Source organism: Myotis myotis, unplaced genomic scaffold (genome assembly GCF_014108235.1).
Source record: "Myotis myotis isolate mMyoMyo1 unplaced genomic scaffold, mMyoMyo1.p scaffold_m19_p_17, whole genome shotgun sequence".
Classification (NCBI taxonomy): domain Eukaryota; kingdom Metazoa; phylum Chordata; class Mammalia; order Chiroptera; family Vespertilionidae; genus Myotis; species Myotis myotis.
In genome coordinates, this window is record NW_023416321.1 from 20,585,193 (window position 1) to 20,608,049 (window position 22,857).

Consider the following 22,857-nt stretch of genomic DNA (forward strand, 5'->3'; position numbering starts at 1 on the left):
ATATTTTTGTTACTCAAAAGCCTGGTTGTGATAAATGATATTCGTGGAGCATTGCCAGAAGGTGCTGCGGCTCTTCCATTCCTCTGAGAGTCTGCATCGCTGAGTCCAGCCGGACCATCAGAGAGCCATGTTCTTAGGCTGCCCTGATGTGACCCTATTAGAGTCCATTCTACTGCATTGCCCTTTGGTGTTTGTTCTGATGTCTATTTTCATGGAGGGACAGTCTTGCAAGAGGGTTACATGGTAGGAGCTTTTGGGGTGCGCTGAGGTTCTTGTCCACTGGGTTACTCATCAACTCCTACTCATAGAATGTCTCTGAGAAAAAATCTGTATCCTGAACAACCAAGATTCTTTTGTTTTATAGGAACTATAAACTTGTTTAACTGCTATTTTCTTTTCTGCCGTGGTTACTGGGGAGCTCAAAGCCAAATTTGCGATTGAAAGTCAGTAAATATTTAGCAATGTAATAGCGTGCATTTCTATATCCTAACTCTCCGTTTTTCTTTTTTTCCTCCTACCCTAATTTCTTTACCTATTTTAGTAGTACTGTATTGTTTATATTTGTGTAAGTCACTATAAATCCTTTTTGGAACTAGGAGTTGTATGAGAAAGAGAAGGAAGCCATCAGTGAGTTACCCATGTCCTTGGCAAACTGTCTTCAGACAAGTAAACCAGGCTTTTCACATTATTATTATTATTATTATTATTATTATTATTATTATTATTATTTTAAATAGGAAAGTTTATTTAGAAAGCCACAGAGATAGAATAAGTGAGCTGTAGCAGAATGGGCTCAGGAACCAAGTTACAGGCAAAAGAAGGGTCCTGAGAGAGAAGGATTAAAGGTAACACCCCTGGGGGGGGGGAGGGGAGGGGGACAGGAAAGGCGCAGCTCCAAGAGGGAGAGCGCCACATTATTTTTTTATTGAAATTGTAGAAACAACCCAAAGAGATTTCTGATCTCTTCATAGCCAGCTAATAACAACAGCTATTTTTATCTGGTATCTAGTAAATTACATGCAAGTTTCAGGATTTTCTAGGGGCACTGCCTTTCCTCTATGCAGATGTTCAAACAGATGCAAGCTTCCCGTGGGGCCTCCCGGGCAAAATGCTGACCTAAGGGCCATGTGGTAAACGCATTGCTGTGTGAACAGATGTTGCAAAGGCACATCCAGCAGCCATCTCTGAGCAGGCTCTGCGAGGCTGGCGTGTTCTGCAGCCTCGTGGAAGTCAGGGTCTTAGTAGGACGAAGGTTGGTGGGTGGACACTCTGCTCTGGGGCAGGACTCAGCTGGTAGAGACGTCATTACAACATGGAATCAGGACTTTGAAAGCTGAAGGGATCCTAGAGATCATGGAGGATTATCATCTGACAGATAATCCCCATGAAACCAAGACTAGGCCTGGTATCCAGGATAGAGATGAATGGTTGGTTTTGTTTGTGAAAGAGAGTGGTTTCTTGAATATCTAGGCTGGTTTTTATTATCCACTGGATGGATGTGAAGTACCACTTGGGTCCAGTGCCATAAAATGGGAAACCGTGAAACATGATGACATGATTTTCCTGTGCGTCTTGCATGTCAGCTTCACGGCAGTTTTAAATGACCACGGCCTTTTCTCAACAGTGTGAAGATTGTATTTTTAAAAAAAGATTTCTGTGAAGATTGTATTTTTAAAAAAAGATTTCTTAAAATTTATTTTTAGAGGGAGGGGAAGGGAAAGGGAGAGATAGAGAGAGAAACATCCATGTGATAGCAAGACATGGATTGGCTGCCTCCTGCACATCCCATTGGGGATTGAACCCACAACCCTGGGCATGTGCCCTGAGTGGGAATCAAACCAGCAACCTTTCGGTACAGGGGACAGCGTCTAACCAACTGAGCCACGCCAGCCAGGGCTCATGGCAGTTTTAATAGGGGCATTTCAGCAAAGTTCTCACTAGTGGTTCCATCCCGGGATTTGTAGAGACAGCGCCGATCGCAGAGGTACCTTGTCCTCTGCACTAAGTGATGGAGTGGTCTGTTGTTTGTAACGACATAGTGGTAATACCAGGTCCCCAGCTAAGCCACAAAAACCCACTTAAACCACAGTGTACCTTTAAGTGGATTAAGTTAGGTCCTAACCCTCTAACCACCGTGAGTCAACTCGGAGACAGGAACGCTGCTCCGAAGGGTCCTGTGAATCAGCAGTTCCTGTGCTTTTTCATGCTTGCTGGCCAGGATGATGACAGCTAATCAAGGTGAATGAGTACTAACCACCCAAGTGTGCTGAATGCCTCACTTGCATGATCTCATTTGATTCTTTTGTCTCCTCCATGAGGTAGGCACTGTTGTTACTCCTTTTTAGGCACCTTGCTTAATGGTGGTGCAGCTAGTGAGAGGAACCAAGACTGAATCCCAGTCCCTCTGCCTTAGATCCTGCACTCACCACTGGACTACACTGCCACCCACTCCTCTTGCTTGGCAGCCCAGGGAGACTGAGTCTCTCTGCTTCCTGGCCTGGGTTCAGGATTCTGATGACATTGGGAATGGGGAAGGAGATCAGTTCTGATAAAGGCCATCCATTGCCTTTCTATTTCTCTATCTTTATTGTCTCCCAGTCCCAGAAATGGCTGGTCTGTTCCCTTCCCCTGCTGTCACCTGTTTATTGCCTCCAATCAAGGCTTCCTCACCTGTGGTGGAACAGAACGCGGCTATTGGTCCTGCCTGCTCCCACACTCCTGTCCTCAAAGCTAGCAGAAAGCCTTCCTCAGGCTTTCTAAGAGTTATATATATACTGTAAATGCAAAGAATGGGCATACTGGTAGATGCCAATGACAGGTCTTTATGGGTTTTATGGAGCCTGGAGACCGAGAGTAACTTTGTCCCCTATCTCATTACTTGGGAGAAGGGAGGAGCCTCAGTCATGTCTGCTACCTACATGGGTGGGTGGACTGGTCCAGTCAGCAGCCCAGTGAGAAGCAGAGGGAGTTCAGGTCAATGGCGGCCTCTCCCGTGTGCTCTGCACTGCTGAGTTCAAAGGTTCAAAAATGACTGAAACATGGCCCCTGCCCTTAGAGCTTACCTCTCGTAGAGGAAACAGGCAGGAAAGGGTAATTTCACTTTCAGTGGGGTGTTAACTAGAGGTGAGCGCAGAGGAGGGGCCAATAAGCCCAACGCGGAGGTGACATTTGAGCTCAGTCTTCATGGTGAACAGTGGTGAGAAAGAACCGTGTGTCAGCCTGAGGGAATGGCATCAATGAAACTTTCAAGAGTGAAATGCAAAGGTGTATTAGGGGGGACTGCAGAGAGTTTGGTTGCTGAATCTGAACACATAGGAGAGTTCCTGAGACATGGTTGACCCTTAAATGTCAGTCCAATTAGTGGAGTATAGAGTATGAGGTGGTGATGAGTGTGAAGCCATTTATGGGTGTGTGGATAAGAAAACAGTGGTAGATGGTGGTCAGTGGTCATAAACACTTAGAATTTATTGTATACTAACGACATGCCAGGCACCTATGTTGAGTACTATATATAACTAAGTTAATCCTCACAAGAATCCTATGAGGAAGATACTCCTATTCTTTGATGAGGAAAGTGAGGTCCAAGATCACACGGCTAGTCAGAGATAGAACGGGGATTTGACCTATCTGAGTCCGGTTCCAGAGCCTGCCTTAACTGTTGCCCCGAATTGCCTGTCTGAAGGCTGTTAAAGTGGTGACATGGTCAAGTCTGCTTTTAAAATAGACCGTGCTGGCTGAAATGCGGAGAGTGGATATAAAGGGGAAAGGAGGCTCATGGGCCTGCCGGGGCTGTGTGCCAGCATTATGTAGATGCACTTACATCATCTCATTTAATCCTCCTAACCCTCTGTAGGTTGGTATTATTAGAGTTGGGGAAGCTGAAGGTCAGAGTAGTTGAATAACTTGCCCCAGATCACTCAGCTAGAAAGGAGTAGAACTGGTTTGATTCCAGAGCCCACATCTTCTGCAGGCAGCCTTCGCCTGCCCTCTACCAAAACATCCCACAGAAACAACAAAGCACCCCACAGAAACGACAGCACACCGAGGCCGTCCTGTGGTTGGAGGTGCTACTTCCCCTGTGAGTTCCACCTTCTCAGTTTCTGTGGCGCCGAGTGTGTGTCAGTAGAGCTTTGCCCCCACATCCTTCGAGTTCCTTCCTGGCTCACCTGAAGAATTCACCCCTCTCACTCTCCATCCTGGGGACACGCAGAAGGCTCTGTGTTGAGTCCCAGCTGCAGTCGTGGCCCCTTAGGGAGCAGGCCTGCCCGTCAGGTGGACCAGCCCATTTCGGCCTGAGCTCCCTTTCCTATGCATTTGGCTCTCAGAGTGGTGTATCGAAGGTCTTTGTTTTTAATCATAATAATAGTTCACCTATTTTCTTTCCGTGCTGATCAGCAGGAGCCAGCTGGGGGTGGTAGCAAATCTTCCTTTAATTTCAACTGTGATGGATTATCACTTCCCTTAAAACGGTGTTTAATTTGTACCTGTGCCCGGAGGTTTTTAACTACAGTATTGAGCTCATTTGATTATTATTGGGAATCAATATGTTGGTGTTAGGAAGCTCCATGGAGCCTGTAGCCCCATACCCTCAATTTCTTCCTTAAAAAACAACAACACGCACCTCAACTATGTTATATTCCTTCCTACAAACGAGCTCAAAGAAGCTTTAACATTTTTCCCACAAGAGGGAAGAACGTAGTTATTTTCCCGTCCCTGACCGGCATCTGCTTTCCTCTTGTTTGGCCTCTTCTTTCTTCTCAGGCACAAGAACCTTCTTTCTTGATGCTGCTTCCTTCACCTTGCTTTGCACTCACCCCCCTCATCCCTTCTAGTTTGCCCTGTACCAGTTGAACAGGATTCATATTGCAGCACCATACTTTTTCTTTCCTTCCTTCTTGGGGCAAGAGTCAGCTTTCAGGTGCTCTGCCTTCCTGTGCAGGAGCGAGAAGGCAGGGACTGGAGCAGCGCACCCCAGCAGGGAATGGCATCAATGAAACTTGCTGTCTGGGCTCCCCAGGGCCTTTCCTAGCACCGGGCAGCCTGGGACATTGCCTACATGGCTGGCTTTTCTCTTGTCTTCTCAAGTTCAGAGCTGCGGTGTGCAGTGAATGTGTGTGCGTGGGTATGTGTTTGTATGGGACATAGGGTTAATACAGGCTGTGTAAATGCCTATTGCTCAGAAGGTGGCTTTGAATACAATACGCTTTGCGATTCAGATTTAAAGCAGAGCAAAACCAGAAACCCCTGCCTACAAACTTTTTTTTTTTTTGGTTTCCTGCAGAAGAGAAGTGAGAGAAGAAATAATTCTACTCTGGGGAAATGCATAATTTAGAAGCCGGCTGCGTGTATAAGAAAACAGACCCTGTGGCTGCTCTATAAACCCAGACTGGCAGCCTGGGCTCTTTGTTTCCTTTTCATCCCTCAGTGTTTGTCTAAGACTGAGGAGGCCCGTGCTCTTCGTGCTCCCCACTGGGCAGCGAAGGCATGGCCTGGGGGTGGGGGGGGCGGCCAGCCCTGAGCAAGCCTCCTGCTCGCTTCTGTTCCTTACCCTGCGAATACTCGGACTCTTCCTTTCCTGGGAATGCTGTTCTTCCTGAGAGTGGGACAGGAGTATTGGGAAGCGCAAGGGCATTTCAGGAAACCAACTAAGTACCCTGGTACTTGAACACAGAACAGCCTTGCTATCCCATGGGCTTTGGTTCTACACACTCCCAGAGTGGGCCCAGCGGGACGTGAATGGGACCTGCAGCCAAGGGCCATGTCTCTTCCTGCCGCACCTCCCGCTGTGGCCAGGCCCAACACTGAGTCAGTCAGTTCTCACCTCCATATTCTTCAAGTTATTTTATAATGTTCCGTTTAACCAGATTTCACAGCTTTCAAAAGAGACTGTGCAGGGAAGACTGGGCCCCTACAGGCCTGAATTCCTTCAACAATGGGACATCTCATGGATGTGGACCCTGCTTGGCTCGGGGGTGCACAAGGGACAGGCAGGATAAGGGTAGTGACCACTGTTGTCCTTCAGGCCAGTGCCGGCGGGTGGGATTGACCACTCAGGAAGATGGAGTTCCGGGATGCAGTGACCTTCAGTGGCTGCTGGGGCGGGGGGAGAGGGGGATGATGTCAGGGGGGAGGGCAGCCTCCCTTGGGAAGATTTGATTCCAGTGAGGTTTAAAGGAAAAAGAACTGTGATTTGCAGACTTTCTCTAGATAGCCAGATGGATTCCAGACATAATCCAGCCAGGAAGATTGGCTTTGTTTATCTTCCTCCCCAGTCTCTCTAAATAATTTTATCTTCAAAGCCTGACACAGGTGGTAATTAACACTCTGGTTCTCCTTGGAGGGAGGCAAGTGGGAACACCACCCCCGGTAGTGAAGCTCAGGGACTAGGCGGGTCCAGAAGCCTCAGGCAGGTGAGCCTGAGCAGGCAGAGGGAGGCTTAGACCTTGGGGCCCTCTGACCTTTACTTGGCCACACCCTGGGAGCCATCCCACAGTCTCAGTGTCCTTGGTCCCCAATAGAACAAAGGAGCTGAGGTTCTGATAGGAGAGAGATTTGGCACCGTGGGATGAGTAAGGGGAAGGTTGAGGGTTGAGGAGGAATTCTGGTACAATTCACTATCATTGTGAATTTTAGGTGCAGGAGTTTATTTCATTGGTTTCATTTATTCACTTGAGGGTTTTTTGTTTGCTTGCTGGCTTGCTTGTTTTTAATATACTAAGCATCTACTTCTGGGCAAGATAGGGCAAAGGGAATTACTTCTCCCCAAAAAGCTGGCCAGCCATGAGGGCCCTGGCTGGTTGGGAACTTGATCCTTTGTATCCCATGCTTAGTGTGGGGCATATTGGAGCTCACGTGTTGGGAATGGATGAGAAATCCAGATGTGACTGTTGATGTAGTGACTCTCTGGAGGCTGCATTTCTCCTTTCACTCCTGCCATTTATCTTAGCCGGCTCAGGAGAGGGGGGCCCTTAGGAGCCCTCTCCCAGGGGCTACAGGTAGCACATTTACGCCTGGCCTGTTGCAGGGCTCCCTAGAATGGTGATTATGCCAGTTTGCTGTATGTCGGTGGAGGAACTGCTGAGAGCCCTGAACCTCCAACTCGAGGAAAGCAGCAGCTCTGGGATCTCCGGTGGTTTCTTTCTCCTTCATGGGGCATCTTGACACAGTGCAGGAAGCAGAAGGGGGTCATTTCATCCTATAGCTGTTGCCCTCCTGGTGGCAGTTGGACTCGACTTGCTTTGCAGGAAGCCCAGCTCCATCAGCTAATGATATTCCCTTATCTTGGTACTGCAGGCTGCTGAGCACCGGCCGGAGACCTCTGCTTGAGGGTCCTTCCTCTGAAGACATCGCCAGTGTGTGGAGCACGCCCCACACCCACTCCCTGCCACACCACGGCCTTTACCTGTGTCTTCCGGTGTTTCCCCTGCGACCCGTCCTGTGGGAGTGCCTCGTGGGCTGCCCCAGAGTTCACCCCACGCTCAGCAGCGCCAATGGTGAAGATGACAAGATCCAAGACTTTCCAGGCCTATCTGCCCTCCTGCCACCGGACCTACAGCTGCATTCACTGCAGAGCCCACTTGGCCAATCATGATGAACTCATTTCCAAGGTACACGTTCCCTGCAGGCCTGCCTTGCCTTCCCCGGGGAAGGGCACTTCCTGCCCCTAAAGGTGTAGAAGGTTACAAGCTCTCCAAGAGCCTGGGTATTGGTGCTGCATCTTCAATAACAGGGGAGGAGGTGTGGGAGTTAGGGAGGGGCTGACCCACATGGCTGTCTCACCCAACTGAGAAATAACTGAGTTGGGGAGGGCGTGTGCTAGTTTGTTATTTTGGAAATTAGATGCCATCCCTGTTGGAGGCTGTGGGGAATGGTGGCTCGCAGGCCAGAGGGGAGAGGGACTAAGGAGGGATTGGAGTCTTTGGCTTGGCTTGCTTGGCGTAGGTTGGCAGACGAACACTGTCTAGAGTGCTGCCTGCCTGGAAAGCGAGTGGGAAGAAAGTTGGTGGGGCCAGGATGTCTTGTAGTGGGTTCTTAGCTGAGATGAGTTGAGGATACAGCCTTTCAAGGTCATGAGACTGTTGACTTTGGGGAGGACCAGAGTGACTTGGTGAATAGCTGACTCCCTGACTCCCAGGGCCTTAACATGGCATTTGATCCCAATTAGAAGAGAGAATGGAACCCTATTTTCCAGAGGAGCCTTGGCAACTGCTTCCTAAAGTTGGGGTGGGGGTGGGAGGATATGAAAAAAATAAATAAACCCAACATCTCTGTTGTACAGTCTAGGAACTGGCTCCTTCAAGCAGCACTCTCAGGGGAGCTGCCTCCCTCCTGGCCCTGAATTCCCACGGGAGGAGAAACAGGTTTTACGAGGCTACATAAAAAGGAGAAAGAGATCACGGAGGACTTTTCCCTTAAAAAAAACCACACACACACACACACAAAAACCTCCTTCCTCTGAACCTATACTACATGCCATTCAAGCAAAAAAAAAGAAAAAAGAAAAGAAAAAGAAAAAAGATAAAAAGAAACAAACAAGCCTTTATGCAGACCCAGACTAAGTTTTAAAAAAATGCTAGAAAAGATGGCATCGTTTTCCCTGCCCCGGGCCTGGGAGCCCCAGCCAGAGAGGGAGGAAGGAGCAGCAGTTCTACAACAGTCGTGTCCAGCTGGCTGACCCACCAGGACATGAGGAAGGCTGCTGAACAACCACGTGTGGTGTAGGGATTCTTAAGTCAGGATCCGGGTTGGACCTCCTCCTCCTAGGCCTATTCCAGGGTCTAGGGTTACCACAGACCTTGAACCCTGGAGCCCTCTGAGTCCGGCACCTGGCCCACTTCCCTTCTCTGGGTTTCTTCCAGTTACTCTCCTTCCTGCTGTTTCTGCTTCAGCCAGCCATAGCTTCCTCCTCCGTCACCTAACTCGTGTTGTCTCAGATGCCTTGGATCTTACGGGAACCCCTTGAGTGTGGAAGTTTGGATGGGGGAGGCTGTGTCAGCGAGGGAAGACAGGATTCAGTCCTTTTTGCTTTGGAAGAGTGCCTGCAAGCTTGAAGGGAAAATGTGAGTTGTCCTATTTCTGAAAACCTCCAGAGAAAGTGGAAGCCAAGACATTTTTTTTTTAATACCAGGAAGAAGTGCTCTGTATCATAAGAAATTGAAGAACCAGTGAAATGTATTTTAGCGCCTTCTCTGTCCTAAAATCCTGCTACTTGACACTTTGTTATCTCACTTAACCTTCATAAGAAGCCTTTAAAGCAGGTGACATTAGTCATATTTCATTTTTAAAAATACCTTCAGGCTTCTTTTTCCCCCCTTTAAATATGTTGTGTTTTTTTTTATTGATTTTTTTTAGAGAGAGAGAGAGAGAGAGGAAGCGGGGAGGGAGAGAGAGATAAACACATCAATGAGAGAGAAACATCAACATCGATCGGCTGCCTCCTGCACACTCCCTGCTAGGGACTGAGCCTACAGCCCAGGCATGTGTCCCAATTGGAAATCAAACTACAGACCTCTTGATGTATGGTCTGATACTCAACCACTGAGCCACACCGGTTGGGCGATACTGGTCATATTTTATATGGATGGAGTTTTATATGGATGGAGAAGTTGAGAGTTATAAATGTTGCCCAAGAACTTAAATTGGAGGCTCAAAGAAGAGAGAGCAATTACTCTGAGCATGTTTAAGAAGGATTTCTGGAAGAAGTAGGCCCTGTAGGATAGGCTGAAGTGACTGTGGGGAGATGGCAATGGCCTTCAAAGTCACTCTCATCTCTGGCCTGGTGTACGGGGTCTTGGATGATCTGGCAGAGCCGACCTTTTGAGTTAGGGCTCCTGCCAGTTCCTTGCTTTATGTTCCAACCACTTGGAACTAAGCAGCATTCCCTAAATATACAGACAGGATTTCAGGCTGCTGTGCCTCAGCCAAGGGCAGCCCTTTTTCCTCACCTTCCTCTCTCCCAGGAGCCCCTACACAGTCTTTTCCACCTGGGGCCATTTCCTACTAGCTTTGTATCCTCTGGGTCAGAATCCCACCCAAGGCAAGAGCTCAATAAATGATCAAATACATGCATGGATGGAGCCTGACCTTTGGGAGAAGACAAGTGACGAGCAAGAGAGACTTGGTTGGCCTCATGCCCTCTCTCCTGGGCCTTCTGGGGCAAAAAGGCTCATTCACAAATCCAGGCCAAAGTCAGCACAGGCTTTAGTTTCATTGGCCACAACCGGTGCACAGATGGGGTGCATTAGAGCTTGATGATTTAAAGAGTTGGGTTAAATGCCTGGCTGTGGGTTAGGACTGAGGGAACTGTGGCTGGCACCACACAAAGATTCCTTTATTTCACTCCACAGCCACCCCCGGCGTTAAGTAATCTATAGATTCTTCTGCAGGTCCGCTTAACAGGAAGAAAATTGCCCCAGCCCCCTCCTTGGAAAATGGGCCTTTCTTTTCATTTTGTTTCTCCCTTCCATCTAAGAAAGTTCAGGGAGAGAATGTTTCTCCTGTTCTCCCCCCTTGAGGTAATCTGTGTGGTTTCAGGGTCAGCCCCGTGGGAGTTAGGCACTGGGAAGCAGATAACTGGGGCAGCCGTGTAATTAAACGATACGTTGTGCTTGTAATAGAGCCTTTGATCTGGAAGCTTGACATTCCGTTGTTTGGTCTAAAAAAAGAAAAGATGACACAAAGGTCCAGAGAACTGCAGCCCTGAGTGTTTGGCAACAGCAGAGAACAGGGATGGTACCAAGACTTTGGGCTCCCTTCCTACCAGTGTGACTAAGCCCACATGGAAATGCATAGTTGTCAAAGGATTTGAACAATTAGGGCCATATTGGCACGTGGGGTAAAGAATCCTGCACCGAGTGGTCCACCTTCCCAGCTGGCATCAACTGTCCAGCCTCTGATTCCCAGCCCCTCACTAATCAGAGGGGTGAGATGATATTTGCTGTGTCTAATGCCTAGTAGCTAGCACTGTGCTCACTGTGTGCTCTCTCCCTAACAGTGCTGAGTGGTAAGTGTACCTTACTGTGTGTGGACGGGGGGAGCAGGTTTACCTCATTGGGTTGCTATGAGGCTGGATGAGATCATAGATGTGTGGGTGGTTTGTAAATCAAAGAAAGCTCTATGCAAGTATAAAGTGGTTCCTCTGCTTCTCTTGGCCTTGCTGTCCAAAAAAGAAAGAAAGAGAGAGAGAGAGAGAGAGAGAGAGAGAGAGAGAGAGAGAGAGAGAGAGAGAGAAAGGGAAAAGAAGAAAGAAAAAAGGAAAGACAAGGGGTGGGGTGGAGGGGATTGTTCCTGCTGACACCAAGCAAATTTCCATTAGCCAAGATAGTTTCCCTTTAGACCATGGAGCACAGGAGTTAGACAAGGAGGAAAAGGAAATAGAAGAAATCGACAGCAAAGATGCACGTGTCTGCAGAAAGGTAACAGCTTTCACTCGGTGGGATGATGGCTGGGGGTGGGTAGGTGAGTCGATGAGAGAACTATCTGGGGAATGTGCTGAGGCATCATCCTACAGCTCCTTTCTTGGGGGTGTTGTGCTCTGCGTGTTTGCCTGCAGAGGTGTTTTGAGTTGGCATGAGGAATTGCTCACACTGTAGTTTCTTACTTAATGGTGCAAGCCTCAGGATAAAGTTATACCTGGGTTATAAATAATAATGGTTTCCATTGGAACTGTTAGTTGCCCTGAGTAAGAACCATCCAACGCTCAGTTCAGTGGGGACTATTATGGAAACCTGGATATTCACAAAGCTTTTCCCTGAAAACTTCCTCTGTCGTCGTCATTCCCTTCCCTCCCACCTGCTAACCCTACCGTGGCATCCTGGAGTAGGCCATTTGGGAATGGTGAGTTGGGTTCATCTATCACAATCCCACTCTAAGGACAGTGGCTTCATTTGGAGACACCGGCTGCTTTAGTTACTGCTCTAGGTCCTTGGAGGGAAGGTGTAGGAGGCTCTGGAGTGTGGGGGGTGGGGAGTCCAGTGAAGGCAACAGGAAGAAATCCTTTGCTCACTCTCTCAAACTGTTTTTACTACGTCAAACCTTTAGGTCAGTTATCTTCTGGTGACAGATACAAAATTCTCAGAGTTGCAGGTCACTGATGAGCTCAGCCCCTCTTCATGAGGAAACAGGCCATGGGCCACTCACTGACCAACTGAGGTTCCATAGCCTCGAAACCGCACCCCTCAGCTGCACTCCGTGGGAAGAGCCTGCCTCAGCTGCTTCCTTCTCAGCGGGGGAGCTCCTAGGAGGCAGGTTCTTTTTGTTCCCTCTGGGGTTCCGTCAGGCTTACCGTGGTAGCGTTTGGGTTTTCCCTTCGTGCCTAGACATTAGACGAAGTGTTTCTGTCATCGTTCAGAGCAAGACCTTCTGAAGGCTTGTGTGGATCTCACAGTTGCTGAGGGGCCACTCTACCTCAGGTTCCCAGCGCTGCTTCTGAGCCTAGTGCTTGGTACCTGTGATTCTCAAAAAGACTTGTACCCCCAACACCATGGCTTAGAGGTAGTGGGCACGGCGGAGGTGTCAGTCTGGAAGTACCGAGATCCGACCCATTCTGTCTATCTCTATAAGTCATCATATCCTTTCTCAATTCCCAACCTCTACCAGCTTGTCTTTCATGTACAATAAACGAACTCTCCAGAATATTAATGCCATTTTTTATGTCCCCAAAATCTCATGTAGAAAACCACACAGGAACAGAATTTGTAAAAGTCTACTCATTTCATTTTCTCTAAGTACCCTAGAAAACGTTATAGTCTGCATTGGATTGTACTAGTCGCGTTAGTGACTTCTATGCCACATCAAGCAGAACAAACCATAAAGAACATGCACAATAAGATGTGTCACTTAGATAATTCTTGCAAATTATTTTTTCAATTCTAATTTTATCAATTAAGAGATTTTTGGTATCTAGTGGGGTATATGCCAGTGATTTTTACAAAAACCGTGATTCAATAAAATTAGTATTTCTAGTCTAGCAAGATGATTGTATGAAAATCTGTAAATGTTTACCTCACAAAAGTGAACTTTTTGTTTCTGAAATAGTAGGACTCAGGCTTTTCCCAGAGTGACCGATGAGCTGTCAGCAACAAAAGGCTGAGAGCAACCCCATACAATAAAGTGCCTTTGTTGCTTTTGCAGTGTTTGCAGATCATTGTTGAATGTTTGTCAGTGTTTCCTAAAGAGCATTTCTGAGGTACAGCAAAGGCAAGAGTGACAAATTATGGAAGAGCTCCAACATAAGTCAAGAAGCCCAGTTTCAAAACAGTCCGTCAGTTTAGCTTCTGTAGAGAAAATCACATATCTAACCTAAATTACTTCTTTACTTCTTTTCTACAACTGCTTGACCTTTGCAAGTCCCAATCTCCTATCCAGGAAGTATTAGTTCTGGAAGAGTGCAAACAAGATGACCTGTCGACCCAAGGAAGGAGTAACAGGTGAACCAATTTTATACAGAAAATCTTCCAACAAAGTGATGTCATTAGATTACAGTGTTTCTTGGTGAAAAGAAACCATATGGCGCTGATAAGATGTCTTACAGCATCTTCCCCCCTACAGACAGAGATTGATTCAAATTCTGGGTGAGATCAGCCATAAATTAGGCCGGGATGTTTGCATGGCGTCATTGTTTCAGGACAGGACCGCCACGGCAGGATCTCAGAGGCCTCTGGCGTGTGTGGGTGATGGCAGCGGGGACTGTGCCCATACTTGCTCTTTTGTCTCATTGTCTCTGTTCTGTCACTACACAAATGCTAAACATGTACTCTGTGTGTGTATGTGTGTGTAGCCCTGTTCTAGATACCCTGCTACTACCCTTAAGGATTTTATCTTCAAGGAACTTTGTAGTTGGGGAGATAATAGGTTCATAAGTCATCCCTTCTTGGAGTTTGTACTTCACCTTGTGTTTATCTTAAAGCAATTATCACAGTGTAACGATGCACATCTCCCATTAGCTTGTGAACTACTTGAGGAGATGCTTGTGATGTCATCTTTGTGTCTTTGGCACCCGACACAGCTCCTAAAGACTGGTAGATTTTCAGCGAATATCTGAGTGAATGACTGTTAGTTCCCAGGATAGAGACAGAGATCAGTGGTCTTAATTTGGGGTCCGTGGACTGGCTTTAAGGCATCCCTGGAGTTGTATGTTTAATTCTGTGTGCACGTATCATTTTGTAGGGAGGTTTCCATGGCTTTCATTAGGTTTCCAAAGGAGTTGTTGGTCAAAAATGAACTTTATGGGCCAGATATTGAGGGACTGTGATGGAAGGGGTAGGTTGAAGCCAGATTGTTGGAAGAGTACAAGTTCGACTTGATCCTGCTGGCAGCTGGGTACTACTGAAGACTTTTGAGCAAGTAACTAAGTGACCAGAGCTTTGTTGTGAGAAGGGAAATGTGGTTGTGATGTGGTAAGGGAACTGCTGAAGAGACTAGAAATGGAAAAACTAGTGCATGTGCATAGCAGGGATCTGAAGGTATCCCAGGCATGTGGCGATCATGCAGTAAATGCTTGTGGACCACTGCTTGAGAAAGAAATGCTCGCATTCTGTCCTCACGAACAAGAGGAACTGAATTCAGGAAGCCACACGCTTTGGATGGCAGCAGACCTGTCCCACTGTGTTGCCTGTTCCCTGTGAAAATGAACCTGGGCACAAGTAGAATTGCGTACCAGTTTGTTATCCAAGGAGCTGCCAGGGGCGGTGTCTGGTGCAAGCAGCAGGAGCACACGAATCTGCTCGATTGTGATCCCTTCTCTGTAGTTGCTTTAAATACCAAAAGGAAATGTCGACTGAGCTCTGAGGCGTACCCTGAAAATTAACTCTGTTTGCAAATGTCTGTAAGGATCCAATCATAAGGCTGGTTGGTACATGAATGTCTCGGCATTTGGTGAGGACGCTGGTGATTGCAAACTTGTGTTCCCAGTCAAAATCCAAGAAAATCGTTTCAATAGGAAGCTGTGAAGTGGGTGAAGGACCTCTGCCCTGTGTTTGAGCACCTGTCCTCCCCCCACCTCTGCACCATTGCTGGTGTGGCTGTTCATATTCTGGGGCCTGACCAGAATCCACTGTCATACACCGTATGTCCATTTCAGTATTATTTATTATTTATTTTTTGCATTCGAAACAACATGCCAGGCCCTCGCCTGTGTACCAGGCATAGGTAGATGAAGCCAACAAGATTCCTGCACCTTTGGGTACATGGGAATGAAAGGCTCTCTGGGGAGGGCAGAAGGTTACTGACTGAGGTTGTGTTGGTGACATAAACACCACAGGGTGAAAAGTCTACATTGCTGCTATTAACTACTATTTATTGAACATATATTGTGTGCTAAGGACTCCTTTAGATGTTTTCTTTACTTCATCACTTTACAACATCCCTTCAAAGTGGGGATTAACTGACTTGCCTACGTCCATAGTTTTCCAAGAAGCTGTATGGGGTACGGATCGAGATAGGTCTATGCCCTCTTTGCCATTTAATGACCTAGGTTATTTTCTGGTCTCTCTCAGTAAAATTGTTGGTAAACGGTACCCTGCATTCCCTCCTTCATTTTCCTTGCTTAAAGAATCCTTTCTTTCTCTATATCCAGTTTCTACCTATTCTTTTTTCTTTTTTTTGCATCTACGCATGCATTAAAAAAATTGAATATGTGGCAGAAAATTTTAAAATACAATATGCTTAAATAATATATAACCAGATACACTTCAAGTCCACATTAGAGAATTCATCATGTGGAAATTTGATTAAATGCTTAGGGAAAACCTATTTTGCTTTTAAGCACCTTATGTGGCCAAATGTACAACGTATGTGGTCATTTATATAAAAAGCTGGAAACTGCAAAACAAAGCACCAAATATACCAGCCAAATACTATAATGGTCACTTATGGAGGATAGTCGCATAAAGGAAGTAAAATCAGGTTCATGAGGCTATGCATTCTTTATTAACTACCTTAAAAAAAGCTCAGACAACTATTCTTTTCCTGGTAAGAACGCGACGTGAAATGCAAAAAAACTGCAATATATCTGAGGTGTTATATCAGGCAATTGCATTAAAAAGCTTGTAGAATGATATGCAAAAAGCCATTTTCATTGACTGTTAAAAGAAAAAAAGTGTCTTTTCTCAATAAGCATTTCCATCCAACCTTATAGAGAAATAAGTAGCCTCTACCCATTCTTTTTTAAAAAAATATATTTTATTGATTTTTTTTACAGAGAGGCAGGGAGAGGGATAGAGAGTTAGAAACATCGATCAGCTGCCTCCTGCATGCTGCCTACCAGGGATGTGCCCGCAGCTAAGGTACATGCCCTTGATCGGAATCGAACCTGGGACCCTTCAGTCCACAGGCTGACGCTCTATCCACTGAGCCAAACCGGTTAGGGCTCTACCCATTCTTGAATACCAGCTTCAGTGTTTCCCAGGATGTCTTCCTGGGCTAGAGGGTTGTCTCCCTCCACTGAATACACTGCGTCGCCTACATGTTCGTTTAGCAATTAATAATGACGTCTTGTAATAATAATACGGTCTGTGTTATTGTGGTTACATGCACTTTTTATGTATAATTGCCTTGTTTCCTAACAAGAGTCTAAATGACCTGAAGTCATAGACTCTCAGAACATTAGAGCTGGAGGGGCCTGGGAACCTGGGTTTTCTAGTTCAGCTCCTGGTACAGATCAAGAAAGCACCGAGTACCTCTTGACTTTGTACCTTGCCACCTCCTCCCTGCTGCACCGCCTACTGCCTTGCACCTAACGGTTGCTTGTCAATGCTGGAGGCAGCCCGGGGAATTAAAGTATCAAGCTGTATGATCTTGGGCAAGGCTGGTCTCTCTGGCTCTCCTTTTTCTTCCTCCTTCCAAGTGAGGCGTTAGATGAAACTACCTTTAAAGGTTCCTTCCGCATCCCCCTGATTATAATGTAGCAGCAAAAGGTGATATGAAGCAACATAACTTCGGGTTAACAGGGTAAAGTCTGAGCCAGAACGTTGCCTAGGTTTAGACTCTGGCTTCTTTACTTAATGGTTATGCAAGTTAAGTAACCTTGTCTTAATGCCCTCATTGGGAAAATGGGAATACTATTAATATTAGATACCGGATAGAATTTTTGTGGAAATTAAATGAGGTAATCAAGCACTTCACAGTACTTGATGTGTAGTAAATGCTTAGCAAATGCTGCCAGCTGTTGTTTTCTGCAAAATAACAACAGAAAGTGGCACTCAAACATAACCAGGTCCTGACACCCATAATTGTCCTGGTATATTTATTCCTTCTTTTTTTGAGAGACTCAACTTTTGCCCATTAGCTATACAGCTGGTCTTCTGAGGCTTCTGATCCTTGTTACTTACAATTCCAAAGGGACCGATAGGTCTCTGGAGGCAGTTAAATCACAGAAGCAGCAGCCTTCATCCTGCTTCCTGGGGCCTTACCTGCAGCCACCTGCCAGGTCTCTCCAGCATTTTAAGTGGAAAATCTGTTCTACCTCCTTCTCTCCTGTTCTGTCGGGTGGTTACTTTGCCTCTGACCATAGACCTGCAGGGTTACAGAGACCTCAAACTACTGTGACAACAGCAGCCAGGCAGCTGGGAGAGAGTTCAGGGCCTGGGTGTCAGGGCCACAGCCAAGAATTGCTTGTCAGTTTGATTAACTCTGTGATGGTTCAGGTGTGTGTGGGGAGGCAGGGAGGCCGAGCTTCTTTGGAAAGAAGTCATTTTGCTTATCCTTAAAAAAAACAAAAACACAAAGAATCTCTGATCCTGTTGTTTCCAAAGCACTTACCCTGTTCCTGAGGGAGGTGGGGTTTGACCTGGTGACCCAGAGCTGCCAGCCGAGGAGAGCTTCCCCACCCTCTGCCTATTGCTGGTGGCTGGACAGTGACTCAGGGGAGCTGAGGAGGAAACTGGCTCTGCCAGCTGCTGCTAACAACATCTAATCAGTCTACAAGCTCCTCCCTCCAGACCACAGTGAAGGCAAGAAGCAGAGCAGGTGGCACTGGCTCCCCCTCCCCGTCTCCCCCAACACCTTTGGATCTTTAAAGGGGCAACTAATGGTCGTCAAATGGTCTCTCTTTGGAGGCCCAGGAACTCCTTTTCCTCCCTGTTAGGGCTGGTCCACCACAACATTCCCTGGAACTCCAGCTCTCTAACAGGTAAATGAGGGCACAGAAAAGCATTTCCTGACCAGAACAAAAACTCCCAGAATGACCCCTCCTGCACCACGCTCCATCACCATTTGTTCCACATTTAGGGAGCTCTTCTTACATGTTAAGTGGCGGGGATGCAGTGGCAAACAGATGCGTGTATGCCTTGCCCTCACCCAGCTTGTACCCAGTACCCTTTGGTTACTGGGAAGCCACTGTCCAAAGGAGCAGCTGGCGACAGTAGAGGTGGGGATCTCCACCCTGAGCCTGGTACCGAGTTGTCTGGGGCAGCTGAGAAGCCAACATTTCCATGTTTTCCATTCCATTTGCCTGATTTCCATGCCCAAATGTGTACAGCTTTTTCCTTGACTATCCCTGTCCTCCCATCATGTCAGCCGGGTTTAGTCCAGCCTCGTAAAAGTGCCAGCTGGGCCCTTGCAGCTCGAGGTGGCCAGTGACCGAGCCCTGCTGTTCCCTGATGTGTATTTGGAAGAATGCCTGTTTGCTGAACCAGGCCTCTCACCGTTGCTGGTGGCTCCATTTTTATTTCTGAAAGTTGCTTGACTTGACCCTCATCTGGCCCCTTCCCTTTCCATGCCAAATGTTCAAAACGACAGGGAGGGCTCTGCAGAACCCCTTAAGGTTCGCCCCAGACAAGTTCACTTGAAAAAACCTAAGGAAAGAGGAAGCAAGAGAAACCAGACCTCCTGCAGCTCCGTAAGTCACTGTATTTTTTTACTCTCCCCTCAGCAGAAGAAAGAAAGAAAAAAAATAAAAGCAAAGTATGTTTGTGGGGGAGGAGAGCTCCTCCCTGTCTGTCTCCTCTGTAAAATAACAGGCGAATCTGCCCTGGGCACTGAGCGGGCAGGTGCTGGGTAAATACAGGAGGAAGGAAAGCCGATAAGATATGGTCTGACAAATCTAGGTCACCAGGCTGCTGCTAGGCACCTGTATGACTGGTCACCTTGAAACTGACAGGAGGGAGGAGGATGGACTTTTGTTCAGGGCACAGACTGGCCAACTTCCCATGCTTTTGTTTGTTTATTCGGTAAGCATTTCTTGAGCACCATTATATCCCAGGCCACGTGGTGTAGGTATTTTAGGCCCTTCTGTGTCTCCATTAGGCAAAACCTCCTCCTGGATCCCAGGCCTGTAACTAGTGCTAAAAAAAAAAAAAAAAAAGACATGACATCATGCAAAAGCCAGTCCACTAACTCGCAGAGTGGGGGCAGCCAGTCTCTTGGTAGACGAAGGAGCTTTTGGAAGGCTTACTTCCCTGTTCCTTCAGCTAGATCAGGGGTGGGCAGAACTTTTCTGTGCAGGCCAGATAGTAGACATTTCAGGCTTTGCTGGCCATATGTTCTCAGCCACTCAATTCTGCACCCATAGAATGCATCAACAAAGGAGTGTGGCTACATTCCAGCAAAACTTTATTTGCAAAACAGGTGAGAGACCCAAGTTGGCCCTTGTGTATTGTTTGCTGACTCCTAGGCTAGATATGTGGTCAGGGTGGCCTCCGGCCAGAGACAGTCACTCTGTGTCCTCAGTTTTTGTTTTCCTGTAGGAATGAATTCAGATAGGAGAGTACAAATAGCAGCACGAACAAGTGAGAATTTACCTGCAGAAAAGGAATACGCTCAGATATAGTCAGAGCAGGCAACTCTGCCAGCCAAAACCGAACCAAGGGCCCCCCACGCAGTTGGGGGTTTGGGGAATTTATACCCCTGGCTGGAGTGCCCCCAATTAAGTCTCCCCCTCCATTATTTCTCACAAGTAAAAATATAGCTCCAAGTTGTAAGGCTCCTTCACCCAGGTGTGATGCCACTGGTTACACCACACCCTGGAGGGGCTCTAAGTCTTCTCTCTTCACATAAGGGCCTGTTGCCTTTATTATCTAACTTAGGTTTGTCATATCTCACAGGTATCCCCTCCAGGCCCTAACTGCCTTACCCAGCTCATGTCTTCCTTGCTGCCTGCTCTAACAGATGGTCGAAATGCGTGTTGGAGAATTGGGTTCATGTGATTTCAGGAGGAATTCCAAACCAGCAGGTGACTGCCTTTGGTGTGGACAGTGTAGGACAGTGATGGCGAACCTCTGACACGCGAACTCGTTTTTTTGGTTGATTTTTCTTTGTTAAATGGCATTTAAATATATAAAATAAATATCAAAAATATAAATCTTTGTTTTACTATGGTTGCAAATATCAAAAAATTTCTATATGTGACACAGCACCAGAGTTAAGTTAGGGTTTTTCAAAATGCTGACACGCCGAGCTCAGAAGGTTCGCCATCACTGGTGTAGGAGCTAAAGCACTGTGCTTGTTGACAGGGTTGATTGACACTCCGGTGTCAGTTTAACTGCACAGACAATTCCACTTCAAAGGCCAAACTTCAGCCTCGGCCACGTCGCGCGCCGGGTTCCCACCGAAGGTTACCAGGTGACCCAGCCAGACAGCGCACATAGTTTCATACAATCGCAGCACTCCAATGGGAAAACATGAGGGGCGCTGCTGATGGGGAGTCAGTAGCATCATTTTAAAAGTCCTGCATGAAGGGTCACGCCGCCTCTACTCTCAGTCTGGCTCTGCCACTAACTATTCGTTGCGGCATTGGTAAGTCACTTTAACCTCTCTGCCCAGTCAGCAGATACTGAGTACTGTGTGAGGCACTGGGGATACTGAAATGGATGCAACAAAATTCTTGCTTTAAAGGAGCTTATGGTTTATCAGGGAAGAGAAATGAGATGCAGTGAAACACAGGGTTTGAGTAGGTGATTGTTCAGGATTCTGGGGGAGACAAAGAGCAGGATGAGTGTTTACTTAGTGAACAAAAAAGGGGAGTCCATCCCGAATAGAGTCAGAGAAACATTCTAGAGGCGATCGAGCCTAGGGAATCACAGGTGAGAGATGGAGGAGGCATGTGAGGGGGAATCAGGAGGTCAGCAGGGGTGGGTCATGGGGCCCAGACTCCCCGCGAAGGAGGTTAGACTTAGTCCTGTGTGCCATGGGAGCCACTGGAAGGTTTTAAGCACGGGAGTCCTAGCATCTGATTCAGGTTGGACTCAACGTCTCTCCAGTTTCCATAAACCCTGTAGTCGCAAGCTTCATGTGAATAGAAATGTTGATATTGTATAAAGTTAATAAGCATGATAATTAAACCAGTGGCTGTAATTAATAACCAGGCTCAGTCCCTTGCTGGTAGTGCCTTTAGCTAAACAGCAATCGGATAAATCATTGGCCAACACCAAGCACCCTTAGCTCTGAGAAGAGGGACTTTCAAAGTTCCCTGGTTTGCTGGGCCATGTACTCCCTCTTATGTGACCCTTGTGGCTTCTTGAGGCTCACTGAGTCGTCATAGGCTGGCAATTGCAACGCCACACTTCTGTGCTTTTCTGCTACTTTAAAGGGAGAGCTGAGTTGCATCATTCGGATGGCATTTGGTGTAGCTTTGAGGCTCAGGACAGGGCAAAGAGGGGGGTGGGGGGTGGCGCTAAGTGGCTTCTGCAGTCTTCATGTATTTTAGGGCCTGCCTGAGCATAATTTAGGCCATTAGAAAATGGGGGTTCCTGGGCAGCGATTTCCAAATCTGACAGCACATCAGGGTAGCCTGGGATGAAAAGGTGATCTACAGGTCCCACCTGCAGAGATCCCTATGGTGTAGGTCTGAATGTGACTAGGGCAACACCCAAGTCATCTAGGACACAACATTTAAGGAGGCATGTATTCGTAGGGTTTGTACAAGTGCAGAGGCGGCACTTCAGAGTGAGGACCTCCTTAAATGTTGTGTTCTAGCTTTCTGGCTGGCCTCCCCCTAATCCCAGCCCTAGGAGGGAGTCTCCCCTCTCCCCCTGAGATTCTGATGCAACTAGTACGAATATTGGGAGCCACAGCTCTGGGACAAAAGTTCTCAATACTTGGGAAATAGCTACCCATGCTGCCCCTACCACCCGCTACCTACCGTCCCCATTCCACTGCTTGAAGGCCCAAAGGGCGGTTTTGGTTAACATTTGTCTGAAAAAAGAAACAGCTCTTTGGAAGCATTCGTCTAATAATGAAGACAATAGTCATCATTTTACTGAGAGTGTACTAAGTGCCAGGCACTGTACTGGGGACTTTTGATGGGACTCACATCTTCTGTCTTAATACCAATCCAGAGAGAGGTGTGCTACTATTGTTCTCATGTTCAGGCAACGAAAGTAAAGCTTAGACAAATTGAGTTGACCAACGGCACTCAGCTAGGAAATGGTAGAACCAGAATTGGAATTTAGGCAGGGCCCCCGGCCATGCCCCTGAACGTACTCCAGCGTGCGGTTTATTTTTTTGCTCTGGATTAGCAGAGGAGACCAGCTCAACCCCCTCTCCTGGCCTTTCCCAGGCTGTCTACCTGGCTCTGAAATCTCTAGGGAACTCCCTGTTTCTAGAACCAAACATGGAGCCCCAGATTTCCTCTGCGTGTGTATGTTTTTGTAAATAGGGTTTCTGACCCACGGACCCATGGCCCCCGGAAAGGGGTGGAAGGAGACCCTCAACAGGGGCAGAAGAGTTACTCTTTCTTAAGCTATTTACTGATCGACTCCCTTTACTCCTGAAACCAGAAAGAAGAGGAACTCAAGAGTCAGCAGGGCTCAGAGCCCTAATTTGTGGTCCAACTGGGTCAGGGGGAGTGACCCGGTGCAGTGGCCTTTTTTTTTTTTTTTTTTTTTTTCCTTCAGGGACACGTGTGCCCAGCTCACTAGAGCA

At 47.2% G+C, this 22,857-nt stretch overlaps 1 protein-coding gene across 5 annotated transcripts in view; it reads left to right on the forward strand.

Annotated features, from left to right (window-relative positions):
* YPEL2 (yippee like 2) overlaps positions 1-22,857 on the forward strand; it is a 90,341-nt gene that overhangs the window by 42,737 nt on the left and 24,747 nt on the right. For 4 of the 5 annotated variants that reach the window (XR_004972789.1, XR_004972787.1, XM_036340141.1 and 1 more), the window contains one exon: positions 7,294-7,607. Coding sequence is in view for 3 of the 5 variants with exons in the window: in XM_036340141.1 (XP_036196034.1) it covers positions 7,491-7,607 (117 nt within the window). In the remaining 2 variants the exon portion in view is untranslated. Of the gene's footprint in view, positions 1-1,809; positions 2,239-7,293; positions 7,608-22,857 lie in introns of those variants that run through there. The other variant, XM_036340143.1, reaches the window with a different exon arrangement.